The sequence below is a fragment of the Dermacentor andersoni genome, chromosome 8, assembly GCF_023375885.2.
Source record: "Dermacentor andersoni chromosome 8, qqDerAnde1_hic_scaffold, whole genome shotgun sequence".
NCBI classification, from domain to species: Eukaryota; Metazoa; Arthropoda; class Arachnida; order Ixodida; family Ixodidae; genus Dermacentor; species Dermacentor andersoni.
The window spans coordinates 133,624,265-133,638,492 of record NC_092821.1 but is presented as its reverse complement, the minus strand read 5'-3'; the positions used below and the strand labels follow the sequence as shown (position 1 = coordinate 133,638,492).

The 14,228-nt window shown below is 42.6% G+C and overlaps 1 protein-coding gene and 1 long non-coding RNA gene across 2 annotated transcripts; one reads left to right on the top strand and one right to left on the bottom strand.

The window, feature by feature from the left end:
- Nucleotides 1-1,166: 1,166 nt before the first annotated feature.
- On the bottom strand, nucleotides 1,167-2,540 carry LOC129383407 (uncharacterized). The gene is made up of 2 exons (XM_055067971.1): nucleotides 2,449-2,540; nucleotides 1,167-1,603 (listed from the first exon to the last, which is right to left on the bottom strand). The coding sequence occupies exons 1-2, from the start codon at nucleotides 2,534-2,536 to the stop codon at nucleotides 1,167-1,169; spliced, it is 525 nt and encodes a 174-aa protein (XP_054923946.1). The 5' UTR covers nucleotides 2,537-2,540.
- A 329-nt stretch (nucleotides 2,541-2,869) lies between these two features.
- On the top strand, nucleotides 2,870-6,264 carry LOC126525765 (uncharacterized). The gene is made up of 2 exons (XR_007598287.3): nucleotides 2,870-3,035; nucleotides 6,098-6,264. It is a non-coding gene; the product is annotated as an uncharacterized lncRNA (long non-coding RNA).
- Nucleotides 6,265-14,228: the final 7,964 nt, after the last annotated feature.

Below are 14,228 nucleotides of genomic sequence, written 5' to 3'. Positions count from 1 at the left end.
TGGCCGCAGTGTCCGCCTCACATGGATACCAGTTCACACGGGGCTCACTGGCTGCCGAATAGCAGACTCTCTGGCAAGAGAGCTTTTTTCCTGGCCCTCAGAAAATTGGCCATGGTGCCGGACGACCCATACCCCATCGATCCGGACACAGTCGTGGCAGAGGAGAATGAGGCTCCAAGGGTCGCGCTCCAGAACATCCTCCCAGAAAATCCTACGCCTCTGCCAGGGAAGCTTACTCGTGCTAAAGCCACACGCCTGCGAGGCATCGTCACGGAGACAGCAACGACACCAGTCTGCCGCGCCAAGATGCGCCTCCAAACCTGGCATCAGCCACTTGCCGCTCCTGGCCAGGGAAGCAGCTGCTGCATCAGAAACACATACTCTGGCTCTGCTCGGCTTTCGCCGAGCACTTTGGAGGAACGATATCCACCCTCCCTCCTACTCTGAGACCTCAGAACTTCGCCGTCTCGAGCCTTCTCACTGGCTCCCGCGAGAGATGGTGCCTCATACTGCAATCATTACTTCGGTTTCCACGGGACTCAAAGATGGTCGATAACACCTGAACTGACCTCCTCCTTTGTCGCTCTTCCCGCCCTAATGGATCCAAGTACTGGGGGCGGAAACATTTTATGGTTACTTTACCAAAAGTTTTAACAACAACAATGCGAAGGAAATCAAAATATTAGTCATTGCATTCGGTTCCGAAACAGCGAACTGGCCTATAAGCAAGTGCTATACATAGATCTTCACAATTTAACTTCTTAACGTTATGCATTTGGCAGGACAACGTAATGCATTGAACATCTGTGCCTTGAACAAATTTCAACTGTTCACGCTCCACACGAAATGTTGGCAACAACCACAACTCGCATCATCTAAACATAACTTTAGACAGCCTACTTACTTTCCTGCCTGTCTAGTTATCCATATGTGTGTTTGTCTACCTTGACGTCTGCCTATCTACTCACCTGCCTGTCAGCGTGTCTCTTGCTTATTCTGTCTTCCGATGTAAATCCTATTAGCAAGATGCAGAGCAGGTTTATAAGGTGCTCCCAAACATAAGTGCACGAGCGTTTCTGCACTTCGCTTCCATCGAAATTCCGCCGCTGTGGTCGGGACCGAAACCGAGACGTGTAGCTCAGCGGCGCAACACCATAGCTGCGAAACTACCGCGGCGAGTTAGACTTGCCTTCTTCGGGTATGGGCGGTGTGTCAGGGGTCTCCGTGGTTGTATCAAGGGGGCCTTCCGTGGTGGTATAAGGGGTGTCCGTGGTCGTATCAGGGGTCTCTGTGGGCGCTGTGGGGCGCTTTGTGGGCGCCGCGGGACGCTTTGTGCGCGCCGCGGGACGCTTTGTGGGCGCCGCGGGACGAACGGTGGGCACTGTGGAGGGCTCAGCAGGGGGCGCTGTGGGCGCTGTGGGGCGCATCGTGGGCGGTGTGGAGCCCATAGCTGGCACTGCGCGGGGCGTCTTAGTCACAACAGGCGCCGGTATCCTCGATGTGGCCGGCGGCATGCGAATAGGCACTGGATCAGGCGGAGAACTGTCTGAAGAACCGCCGAGCTCCGGGAAGTCGACCTCTTCCGGTTTGGAGGGAGTGCCTTCTGCGAGGGTAACGTGTGGTTATGTTGACGTGAGTAAAACGTTCCTTAAAGAAAAGATCAAAGGGGATCGCTCGCTGAAACAGATGTAAGGAAAGCATGTTACAGCATTAACTTTGCAACCGCACTGCGTATGCACTAAACTTTGATATCGTTGTGTAGAGGGAGGAAACCGTCACTCTGAGATACGCGTGTCGTGGGCGCAGATGGCGCCGTTGTCGCGCCATGCATGAGGCAGTCGGTGCTAAACTTCAGCCTCGCGAGCGGCGTTCAGGGAGGCTCAGCCCGCCTGTATTTTTCTTGTCCGAGCAGGAATGGTCGCGTTTGAGAGCACTCACTACGGTCATAGCATAGCATAACTTGTCGAACTGAAACAGGTGTTCATGAAGAGCCGTAAGGCTTACGAACGTGCAATACGTTGCAGAAAAGTCAAGCCTGCACGGCATGTGACGAGCTGTATCGATGATGTGTCCGACAATGTATCGCACAACGTGCATCAGAGTTGGCCGGATCCGACGTTTGTTTGTTCTCATGCATGTCTGTCAACTTCACATGCCGCGCTCGGCATTGCTTGGGGTACTCACATAATTTATCTCTCCCTCCTAAATGAAACACATTTTATTCAACTTGATCCAGCCGTCCTCAAATCAGAGTAATCATGCGTGTCACGTGCCATTGAATAGAGAACTCAGAGTTTACACAAAGCTTCCTTTAAGATGTCATCGCAGCGAGAGAGAGAGAGAGAGCGGGACAGAGGATGAAAGATTATTAGTGCCAGTAGCCTGTATTTAAGTAAAAGCACGTAGAAACTCGGCAATAAACTCGTGAACGAGAGAAAGGGGGCTCACCGAAGTTCTTCTGGAATACCAGTACGGCGACTGAAATGCCGATCAGAAGCAACGTGGCGGTGCACAGCCCCATCGCGATCAGCCACATGCTGACCCCTCTGCGCAAAAGAAAGTAAAGAATATCAAAGCAGGTCACGCGGTCGCACACGTAAGAAGGTGACATTTACGAAGGAAACTAAGTGGCGCATTCTGCCACAAGAACGTGGTCACGTGGTTGCCACAGTGCCAGGCAGGCCGAGGCGTTCACTGTTGTGTTTAACGTTCGGAAATGGCACAGTGCGGTCGGAGAGATGCCGCATAGTGAAAGGCACCGGTTTAATCTTGCAGCATACGGATATATATATATATATATATATATATATATATATATATATATATATATATATATATATATATATATATATATATATAGGCCGTGTCTGCTGTGCCCGGGGCACAGCAGACGAAAGGTGCCCGAAATGTCTACGTTCACCCATGACGTCACGTCCGCTATAACCCATGATGTCACATCCGCTCATTTCCATGGCGTCTGTCTTGCGGAGTCGGCTGCGCTGCGAAGCGGTTCGTATTCCGTGCCCACTTAGAGCGTGAGTAATTCATCTTTCCACGCTATATGCGTGTAATAAAGGATTGGGGCTGTGAGCTGTTTGATGCGTTACCATTAGGTACCTTGTGCGCATATTTTGCCTCATGGCCGCGTCAAATTGCAGCCGGCATGTGGAATGGGCCGTGGCATCTTATATGGAGCTGCTCATATGTGAGTGGTATTGCCTCCGTCAGGATCGTCAGTGCGTGCACAGAACCATTCAGTAGTCTTTTTCAGGGGAGGCTGCGCGTAAGAACGAGGACGTGAGAAAACACTGGCATGACGAGCTGTTCCGTCAGATCGCGTTACGTCGTGCTTTTTGTCTAAGACCATCTCGCTCGAGCGAGAGGATCTTAGAACAGCATTACTACTGCTTTTTTACAGCTTTGCTGCGGCTCATTTAATCATCACCTGCATTCTTTTAATAATACGAATGGCATCGCTCCGCGGAAGAGCGTCTCTTGAAGTTTCCAAACAAGAGCCAATGCCGCCGTGCCTGCTGCATATACGCTTACCTTTCCTAACGCAGTTAAGACGCGGCACCAGCTCTGCTACTGCGTGATACAGGGTCACTATGATAAGAAAATTAAAAAGAACAAACGAAATTAATGCAGAAAATGTCAAACGTTGCCAAGCGTGCTAAACGGACCTGCCTCGCTAGATAAGTTGAATAAATCGGCGTCCTGAAGTCAGCTTCGCCGCAGTAGACTAGTGTTACGCGGTGAAGCATGTCAGAAGTGAAGAGTGACCGCTTTCACCGACATATATAATATGTGTTCCTTAATGATGTACGCGTGCACCTGCCGTCTCCTGTTACATTACGCGCGCCGAGGCGCCTAATAAGTGTACTGGCTGGCCTTCAGCGCTATTTCGGACGTGGCTGTGATGCTTTGAACCTTTGGTTTGTCGGCCTCGTAAGCAATTGAGTTAATGTTTACACAGCCATTTGTTTCTGAACTGTTGATTTCTTCCATAATAGCTACGTAATTTCGTAGTCTCCTGTCTAACTGCTTTGGTCATATGCGAGTCAAGGTGTTTTCTTTAGCCGAGCGCAGTTTTCGAAAGCGAAACGACGCTTTTGCATCGATCAGCATATAGTGCCGTCGCCCATTTACAACACAGTCAATCAATGTCATTTTGTATGTCACTGGGAAACCGCCGAACGCAGGGAACTCACTCGCATGCGGGGAACTGCATAACTAGCCACTGGATTAGCGTGCCTCTTGGGAAGCTGCTTTGCATCAAAGGCCAGGTACCCTTGCTATGATTCACCGCAAAACATTTATCTCTAACTGCTTAATCTATTTGTATTGCGGTGAAGCTAACCTTACGGAACCGAATTTAGCAACGCTTTTTAGACTCCTGTATCTCTACCAGCCACTACCAAACGCTTGTCGGTACGTCTCTTGGCAAAGGTCCAGCTAAATCTCCCTGTTGGGAATTGGGGGGACTCACGTATATGAAAACTGCCAAGGAAAGCAGTTGCCCTGATGAAGGCACGCTCCCCTGTCGAAACATTTGCACCAGTCTGTTCGACCAACGTTATCACCGCAACATAGTTGTGTGTTGCGGTGAAGCATGCCAATATTGGGAAAGATTTACGTGAATCTGGAATGTATGGTTTCTGTTGGCGACGAACCTAATGTTCTACTCTCAACAAAGCAGATTTTTGCGGCAGGATGCATGGTGTCTTAAGAACTTTTGTTGGCTAAAGCCATACATGCCAGATTAGCTCTTGTCACAATAATACGCTTTACCGCAATACACAAGACGCCTCGCTGCAGGACACGCCCGCCGTAGTTAGCCAAAACCTTACGTGACCGTTCACTGCAAAACACCTCCTGTATTGCGGTGAATCGTAATAAAGCACATTTGTCAGTTTAGAATGTAAAGACCCTTGCCCTTCGCTTTTGTAATATTATGACTCAGTTTAATGAGAACATGTATTCACTGCTAAAAACATCCACATTGAACTAGAGATATGAACACTGATGGCAGCCTGTGTGATGTTTTATCTCTTTACTTCTTTTGTGTACCTGTCACGCTGCCATTATTAAATTTTCCTGTACTTTGTAAGGTGCTGACGTACATAACATTACATCGCAAGGAGCCACTGTGTAATTAGTGTTCAAGGACCAGTGTGATGGTTTTTCTCAAGAAAGGTTTGGGTTATTTTGTTGTGAAGGTTTTTTTTTTTTTAGAGAGGTAGCTTTCTGAGAAGAAATCAGATGTCAGGAAATAGACCTCAGTGGCACAGTAATCTTGGCTGTCTTTTGCTGAAACGTGCCCTAGACATAATTGAGTGATTTGCACTTGCAACTAGACAGCAGCCTTAGCTTGGGAGACCAGTGATATGGCATATTTTATCAAACTAGGCGGCACATTGCATTACCAGTCCGAACAGAGACCTGTTTAAATGTTTGTCACCTTTAACACCTAGATTTTCGACCATGAATTCAGAAAAATCTGTAGCACATTTAGAACCTAGATTTTAAATGCTGTATAAGTTGGCTTCTTGTTCACTGCAGCTGTGCTCGGCTTCTGTCCAAACGGGAGAGCACTTCTGCACAGCTTATTAGGGAACATCCTTATTTACATACCTTCTTTTTATTTATCTTGCCTACAATAACAATCAAATGTTTATAGCACATGAATGTGCTATGCATGAATCTTAACTTACAATGCCATGTTCAACAGCACAGTGCATGTAGCTTGTGTTGGTTCATTCAAGCTAAGCATTGCTATAGCCTTTAACTGTAGGTATCATGGTATGAGAGCAGAGAAATGGATATGCAAAGACAGTTGGGTACATTGAGACAACATCTTTGTTGTGTGTGAAAAGGTGACAGATACACAATATGGGGAGAACGCATGCACTTTCATATTTTCTCGCGCACAAAAAAAGCCGGAGGAATAAGGTTTCTTCACTGTGCCATAGAAACTATATGTTTGCTCTCAAAGGTAATTCTGATTCATTGGATATGTTCCTGTGCTGTGTTTATTTTCTTGAGTGTGCTTTAGTTTTTGCACGTTAATGTTTCAAACTCGTTTTTGTTTTCACAGACTGAACATCCCACGTCTTGGTTTGACTTCCTGGTACGGGATACTTGCACTTAGCATGGAGTGATGAAGCAGAGCAGTGTACTTTTATTAAATGTGCAGATTTTAGCAGTATAACAGCCGTTCATTAAAAAAACATGTGTGCTGAAAATAAAGTGTTCTTACCCACATCCCTCGTTGTCTATTTATTTATTTATTAATACTGTCAACCCTCATAGAGGGTCATAACAGAGAGGACAATCCAATTACATAAATCAAATATGGACAATGTCAATGTACGTAAAGTTGCTTAACACTTGTCAATTCACAGTGAATAAGATGTTCACTTGAATGCTGTTCAGCACACTTCTGACATTTATCAAAATACGTACAATGAATATCAAGTTGCACATATCACTTGGCACTTCAAAACTAAATCGAAAACTCCCATAAATATGCCTCAGCAGCATATTCAAAGTCGGTGACATCTTTTAGGCTAACAATAGCGTTTGGCAATTGGTTCCACATTTCTATCGCATCCAGGAAAAAATGAGTATCGATATGTATCACTATTGATACGGTCGGCTTCATGACATAGTCGTGGTTAGTTCGCGGGTATCTTTTGCCTAGAGCATGTAGATATTTGAGCTTATCAATCTAAAGTTGATCCTGCATTATTTGATAAAGCACCTTCAGCCTATATTTTTTTCCTACGTACCTCAAGAAGATAGAAGTTGTAACGCTGTAACATAAGCGTGACCGATTCCTTCCTTCGGTATGTCGAACAAATGAAACGTGCCGCCAGACTCTGTATCCTTTCCAACTTCCTCTTAAGCGTCACTTGATGGGGACTCCAAACAACGGCTGAATATTCTAGTATCGTCCTAATGAAGGCGGTGTACGCAATAAGTTTTACATTACGCGATGCACGTTCCAGTTTTTTTTTCTCAGAAAATATGACTTTTGATAGGCAGTCATGCAGACGTTATCTATATGTTGGTTCCATGTCAATTTTGCTCGTATTCCTGTATTCTCATCAGCAAAACCACTTATATGGGGAACTGATCATGATAAGTGCTCATGAGCATTTTAAAGAACAGCCTTAAACCCTACTCATGCACTCGTAAAATGTATAGATGCAGTGAAATTGAAACAGAAGGCAAAATAGCAAACATGATGCAGTATTTGTCAGACAATTATGTCAGAAATTTTTGCATAGAACAATTTACTTAGAGCATACTAGCACTACAAAGTACCCATATTTCTTGTTAGGCATACATTACCACAAGCTTTTAAATGTGGTCACAAGAGAGATGCTGGCTTTAATGAGGAACTATAGAGGTTAAAGGCAGCCATGAAAATGTATTAAGAAATAATGCAATGCATAGCATTTACTCAGTTCAGAGAGCTTCCAAAGTTGCCATAAGGCCTTGATAGCTGTGGATGAGGGAACAGTTGTAGTCCAATTGGAGTATGAGGAATGAACATTAAGATCGAAACAAGTAACAACTTGTATTGCAATTAAAAAATATTGCTATACCTTTAAAAAGACAGTGAAATGAAATTTGTGTGACAATTTCCTTTTCCTTCTACTTCATTTAGGTTCAACATACTTATTTTAGTAACACAAAAAAGCAGAGGCGTGAAGCACATAAGAAAGATGCTAGTCTGTTTTTATATTCTGCCTTCTCTAAATTCAAAGTTCAGTAAAGTTAACTTAGAAAGCTACAGTGAAGCCATTGCGTCTGCCTGTATGGTGCATAACAGCAGCAATCGCCAGCCTAACTGCTTGGGTTTACAGTGCCTTATCTGTATTGTATACCTTTTAAGTGCTGAGCTACTGGAAGATTGATTAAGGTGGCCAACATGCTGAACCAGTAGTTTACTGAGTAAAATACATGGAGAAGGGTGGAAAGATAGGACAGAGCACAGGGGATGTATTCCGTGTCCACCTAGTGGAAATGTCCATTTCATCCGCTGCTGAAGTTCTGATTGGCTGGGCTGGGGTAAGCATGAGAAGGAGACATGCTCCCCCAGCTAATTCAGCAGAAGAGGATATGGACATGTCCACAAGATGAATACTTACAAAGCTATTTAATAGAGTACTTCTGTAACCAACATGCCTGCTATGCCATCCTTGCTTTCAATGTCTGTCTTAGTAAAAGTGTGAAAGAACCAGGTTTGTGCATGAAAAGTCTTCCTGAGGGTGTGTGCCTTGAAGCCCATAGTGGTAATCACAGGAAACGGGGGTGGATCCAGAGTAGCACCAAAGGGCAAGCCTTCATCGAAACAAATATGGAGGGAAGTGACTGCATGCTCAAGCTTGTCAGCTCACAAGTTTGCCAAGACCAAGTGATGTCAGAAGTTGATGAAGCCTACATGGTTAATGTATAACCGCTTAGGCCAAAATTATTTAGATACTTTTTATGAGAACTACGTATTTACTGGAAATCTCAAAATAATTATGTTAGTGCAGAATACCTTCCACTAGTTGTGACTTCCTTGAAAGAATGAAAATGTTTGAGTTGTACTTGTGTGGTGCATGAAGTTACTTAAAAAAAAAAAAATCAGCAATGGAAACAAAATGCAAAGAGTAGTATTTGAAATAAATTGCCACCTCTTTAGGGCTAGATGAATTCAAATAATAATAACAATAAGCAAATGAAGATCGGGCATACAAGATAGATGCTTCGGCTCCCACTTGAAAGCCTTGTTCGCAAAGATTGCGAACAAAGCTCCAGTTGAACCAGTTCTTATTTTTCATTTTTATGGTTAGCACCTAATTTTAAACTACTTACCGTGCCTCTTTTGACCAAACCAGACAGGCTGCCGTCAAACTCTTCACTACTTCAATGCAAATAACTGGAGGTTGGCAAATACATTTTTCTAATAGGAATAGTAGGTAACGAATAGTCAAACACTGATGCATACAGTTACAGCAGGCATATTTATCTTGGAATTAAGCACCATGCTTATATTGTCTAGTAAAAAAAGGACAGCTATCAAGGAAGATTAGGATTATTTTTAAGCAAAAGCAATTATACCTCATATACTTGAAGCAGACGTAGTGCTTCTCAAGAATCACGTCCAAACTGCACACACTAAAACATTAAGCTGGGATACTCAAAAAGACAAGTACATGTTTTGCTCGCCAAGTGACTTTTAATGTGCTCAATTATGTAAAGTGTGCTATTATATGATTAATGTAAAGAAAGAACAAGCCAAGATCTCTTGCTTCATATATATGCGCTGAATCAAGAAAGTAATTAAGGAAGAAGAACACCAGAAATAAACACAAATATTTGTGTGCTTTCTGGCATAAAATAATTCTCATGTAAGCCACATAACATGCTTTCCAAAGCATCCCCTACCTTAACTTACAGCTGCATTACATGAAGGCACTTTCTAAGAACCCACATGCTTCATGATCATTCATTGTGTTAGTGACTCCTACTGAAGTAGACTGAGAACATATCTGGGCATTACATTCAATAGCTGATGTAAAGTGAAAAGACGGCTGCTTGTAGGTATGAATGAACCAAGTGAATAAGAAATATAAGTTCTCAAACTTCTAGTAGTAAGTGTGGCAGCACTTAAGAAGAACATATTGCAACTAAAAATTGCAACACATGATGAAATAACTGAAATAGCTAGGGAGAGTTTAATAGACAAATAAACAGGAAACTGCAAATTCCCAACATTTCTGAATACTTTTCTTCACATGTACTCACCTCATAAGTATGACTTCCCTTAATGCTCGAACCTCTGCCTCAATTTCATAATTCCCCATTCTCGCTGCTTCGCTCATGCTGATTGACATCTAGCACAAAGGTTGGCAAAAGTAGCTCAGCATGTGCATGTGTTGTGAGGCAAGCTGCCCACATCTGGTAGCCGCATGCCAATTTCTCAGAGTAGATGAAAGGGAAGCCTTGAGGGTAAACCATAGAGAAGACGGATACCTTGGTTCAATGATAACTGAAAACACCAACATGGAAAATTTGGACAGCCCACAGAATCAGCAGAATTGACATAGTTTGGAAAAACTGAAAAGATGCATTATGATATTTATGTTACACAGGTTCCAGTCAAGTTGAAGATTTTCACTGTCTAATAAACTTACAAGACAATACATGACCAGCAATAATGTAAGGAACCTAAACAATTTTAATAAAGTCATCTGATCCCGAAGAAGCACTAAACAAATTCTGCACTTTATTTTTATTGGCCGTTTCGACTAACACAGGCACGGTAAATTTGGGAAAAAGTATAAATATCCGCGCAACCCATGGATGACGGAGGGTCTTCTAGAAAGTTTAAGAAAGAAGGAAAACATGTACAAGAAAACTAAATGTCAGCCCTTTAATACTAGACTAGCTAGACGCTATAGTAGATACTGTAAATTACTGAATGTTTTACTTAAACATGTGAAAAAAAAGTACTACAAAAATAAATTTGATCAGAATAAGGATAACCCCAAAAAGCAATGGCAGTTATTGAACTCTTTTCTTAACAAATCGTCTGTTGATGCCTCTATAACCAAAATAAATTACAATGGCCTCACTCTTTCTGAGCCCAACGAAATTGCTAATGCTTTTTTGGACTACTTTTCTTCTGTTTACACTAATAACAACACACATGCGCAGTTGCATAATAGTTTGAGCCGTACGACACAATCGTTCTTCTTGTTACCAGCTACACCAAATGAAGTGTGCTCCACGATTGCTAACCTTAAAAATACAGGGCCTGGCTTAGACAATATTTGTGTCAGGCATTTAAAACTGGTTGCGCATTTAGTTTGCGACACACTCTGTAATATCATCAACCTTATGTTCAAAGAAGGTGCATTCCCTTCATTTTTAAAAAATGCCAAGATTATTCCTGTTTTTAAATAAGGCGACAAACACGTACACAGTTAATAATTACCGACCAATTGCAATTCTTTCCTGCCTTAGTAAACTCATTGAGAAATTATTTGTTAAACGTCTTAATAACTACTTAACAAAGTTTAAATTGCTAAAGAACAATGAATTTCGTTTCCGCCCAGGAAGTTCCACGAATCTAGCTGTCCTATCTCTAACTGACTACATAAAAAAAATGTATTGATTTGGGAAACTTAGTTGGTTCTGTATTTTTAGACTTCAGTAAAGCTTATGACACGGTTAACCATCAAGTCCTGTTTAATAAACTTGACTCTTATGGTATAACCGGTCCTGCGCTAACATTCTTAAAAAATTATTTACTTGACCGGCCATACACAGTACATGCAGCAAATACTTTCTCAGTAACAAAATGTATTAACCAAGGTGTACCACAGGGATCAGTTCTGGGCCCTTTGCTTTTCCTTTTATATATTAATGATCTTCCGGATTCTCTTAACTCCACCAACTACGTTCATTGCATTTTATATGCAGATGACACAACCATATCTTCATCTGACAAATCTGTTACTACTCTTACTTCTAAGTTAAATATTGCATTAAGTAACAATGTAAAATGGTGTAGCAACAATTACTTAGTTCTTAATCCTTTAAAAACTAAATTTATGTTATTCAAAAGTGCTCAAAGGGCCTTAACTTCTATTCCTGAAGTAAAGCTTGGAATTAATTCAATTCCCATTAGCACCGATGTCACTTTTCTTGGCATACATCTTGACCCTAACCTTACATTTCGCTCTCACTTCCAACATCTCAAGCACAAGACTGCGTTTGGTATACGTGCATTAATCAAAGCTCGCCTTTTTTTATCTCGTGAGGCTCTGCTAGCGTTGTATTATGCATTCATTCATAGTCACATTAATTACGGCATTGTTTCATGGGGCAACACATACGCTTGTCACTTATCATCAATTCAACATATCCAAAATCAGTCAATACACATTATCACTTCTAGCTCCATGCAATCCAATGCCTCTTTGTTACTTCGCGCGTATAATATCTTGCCTATTAATAATTTGTTCCAGTTTAACATACTCGTCTTACTCCACAAGTTGCTTCATAATAACCTTACGTTCCCGTTCATTGCAACTGACCTTTTGCAGAATAAAAATATGACCAGATTTGCGGCTAACAACAATTTCTTGTTACCCATGGTTCATACCAATTATGGCAAAAAAACATCTTCCTTCGCTGCAATTTCTCTTTGGAATGAATTACCATCAACAATAAAATACTGTACTTCTCTTGCAATTTTTAAAAATCATTTTAAGCATCATTTCCTGCGTTAACTGTGATGTGGCGGTGTACCTTTGACTTTTATCTCACATGTCATTTCTTGTATTTCACCCATGCTTTTTTCCGACTTTCTTTTATAACGTGCTTTTTCGTGTTTGATTGTAAATGACATGTCTAGTGATGTATTTGATCTGTAGATGTTGTTTATAATACGCCAACTTGCTGACTATTGATATCACCATCAATCTTGTTATTATTAACCGAGGGTCCCATTACAGTTCTCTCACTTTGGGACCCTCGTCTGTATATTTGTCATGTAATTACTTCTTTTTTTTTGGAACCAATAAATCTGAATCTGAAATATGAGAAGTCAGGATGGAGAAGTGACTAAATTGAGGATGCTAAAATGGATGAGCTGGAGGCAGATTGCGAAGACAGGTCTTAAAAAATTAACATTCAACACACACTTAAGTTGGCAAAGATTGGACTCAATGTTCAAGAAGAAATTGACTAATATAATTGATTGGTATACATACATGAGAGAGCAGCAACAATACAGCAGAGATAACTGTCATTCAAGAGGGAAGGACGTCAGTCTAAAAATTAACATTTGATCAGAAGAATGGTTATGCATGGGCTAAGGCTCATGTACAATTCTGTATGGTACGCATGATGTCAGAGCTGCATCGCATAAGGAACTGTGGCCTTACATGCCTCGATTATGAAATGATGTGGGCCAAGAGTGGAACAAGGATAGCACCAAGAGGGGGCCTCCTCCAAAAGTAGGACGGTAGGGAAACAGGGCGAGAGAGATTTTCTACTCAACAGATACAGAGTTATATGAGTCATAGTCATAGAAACCATGACCCAAGGAGCTGAACAACAAGGTATATAAATTCAAATCTCTATACAGTTAAGCCTCAGTATAACGAAATTCTCGATATAACGAAGTATTTAACTTTTCATAACCTCTTCTCCATAGAACACCATGCCTTTAGAGCCTCAATATAAAGAAGTGTGTTTGTGTGCAATTTCAATATAACGAAATTTTGCTTCTGCCGCAGAGGAGTGCCAAGACAATCAATGGTAACTTCCGCGGACGCAGATAGTCAAATGATTGAATTACAAGCGGCTGCTTGCAAACGCACCTCTCAAACGGCGTGCAGCGCGACAAGAACAGCTTGGAGCCGCATCATGTTCCGTATAAATTAAGTCCAAGTGCGATCAGATCCTATCGCGCCCCGCGCACTTGTGCTTTAGGTGCGAGTGAAAGTGTGCGAGAGTGAGACAAGAAAGATGGTGGCTTCATAAGTGCGCCCTTCCCACGCGAGCAATGGCAAAGTGGGGAAGGAAAGCGAGCTGGCGGTAACGCGATCAAGCGCGCGCGAGGGGGCGGAGTGGGGGGGGGGGGGGGTAAGTTGACGCGCGTCTCGGCCATGACTGCGCGTGGCTGTAAGCGCGGCTGAGCGCATATGCAGCCGCGCACCCTGCTCTAGAGGTAATCTGCTGCATGTGGAAAGAGCGGGGATGCCAAGATGGCGTGGCATCATGTAAGCTGTTTTCCAGTACGTTTAGTATTGAAGGTTGCGCAATCTCGAGTTTTGATGACCCGTTGGAACGAGAAGCAGACGAAGCATTCGCTCCCAGCTGCCGGCGCTTTTCATGATAGCGTCGTCGCAGTGCGACCGGGCGACGCTTTGGGGGCGGAGTGCACGCGAAAGCATATGGCGTCACTTAATTCGTACCGCTGATGTGAAGATATCAACGTGGCATGAAACCGTATCATTCATCGCCGCTGACTCCTATATTTCTCAAAATAAATTGTTTTCTCATTCAAACGCTTTTTTTTATTGCCAAATAGTTCAGAAAATTGCATGGCCCCTTTCTGTGCAATAAAAATCGATCGGCGACTGTACTCATTTGCATAACAGATCGAATTTCAATGCAACGAAATTTCTATATAACGAAGCGAATTGCCGATTTTA

What these genes read in the sequence shown, in the direction of transcription:
- LOC129383407 (XM_055067971.1), bottom strand. Translation starts at nt 2,536, where the DNA reads ATGTGGCTGATCGCGATGGGGCTGTGCACCGCCACGTTGCTTCTGATC. An exon ending in GGTATTCCAGAAGAACTTCG is followed by an intron (nt 1,604 to 2,448) that starts GTGAGCCCCCTT and finishes TTACCCTCGCAG; the next exon opens with AAGGCACTCCCTCCAAACCG.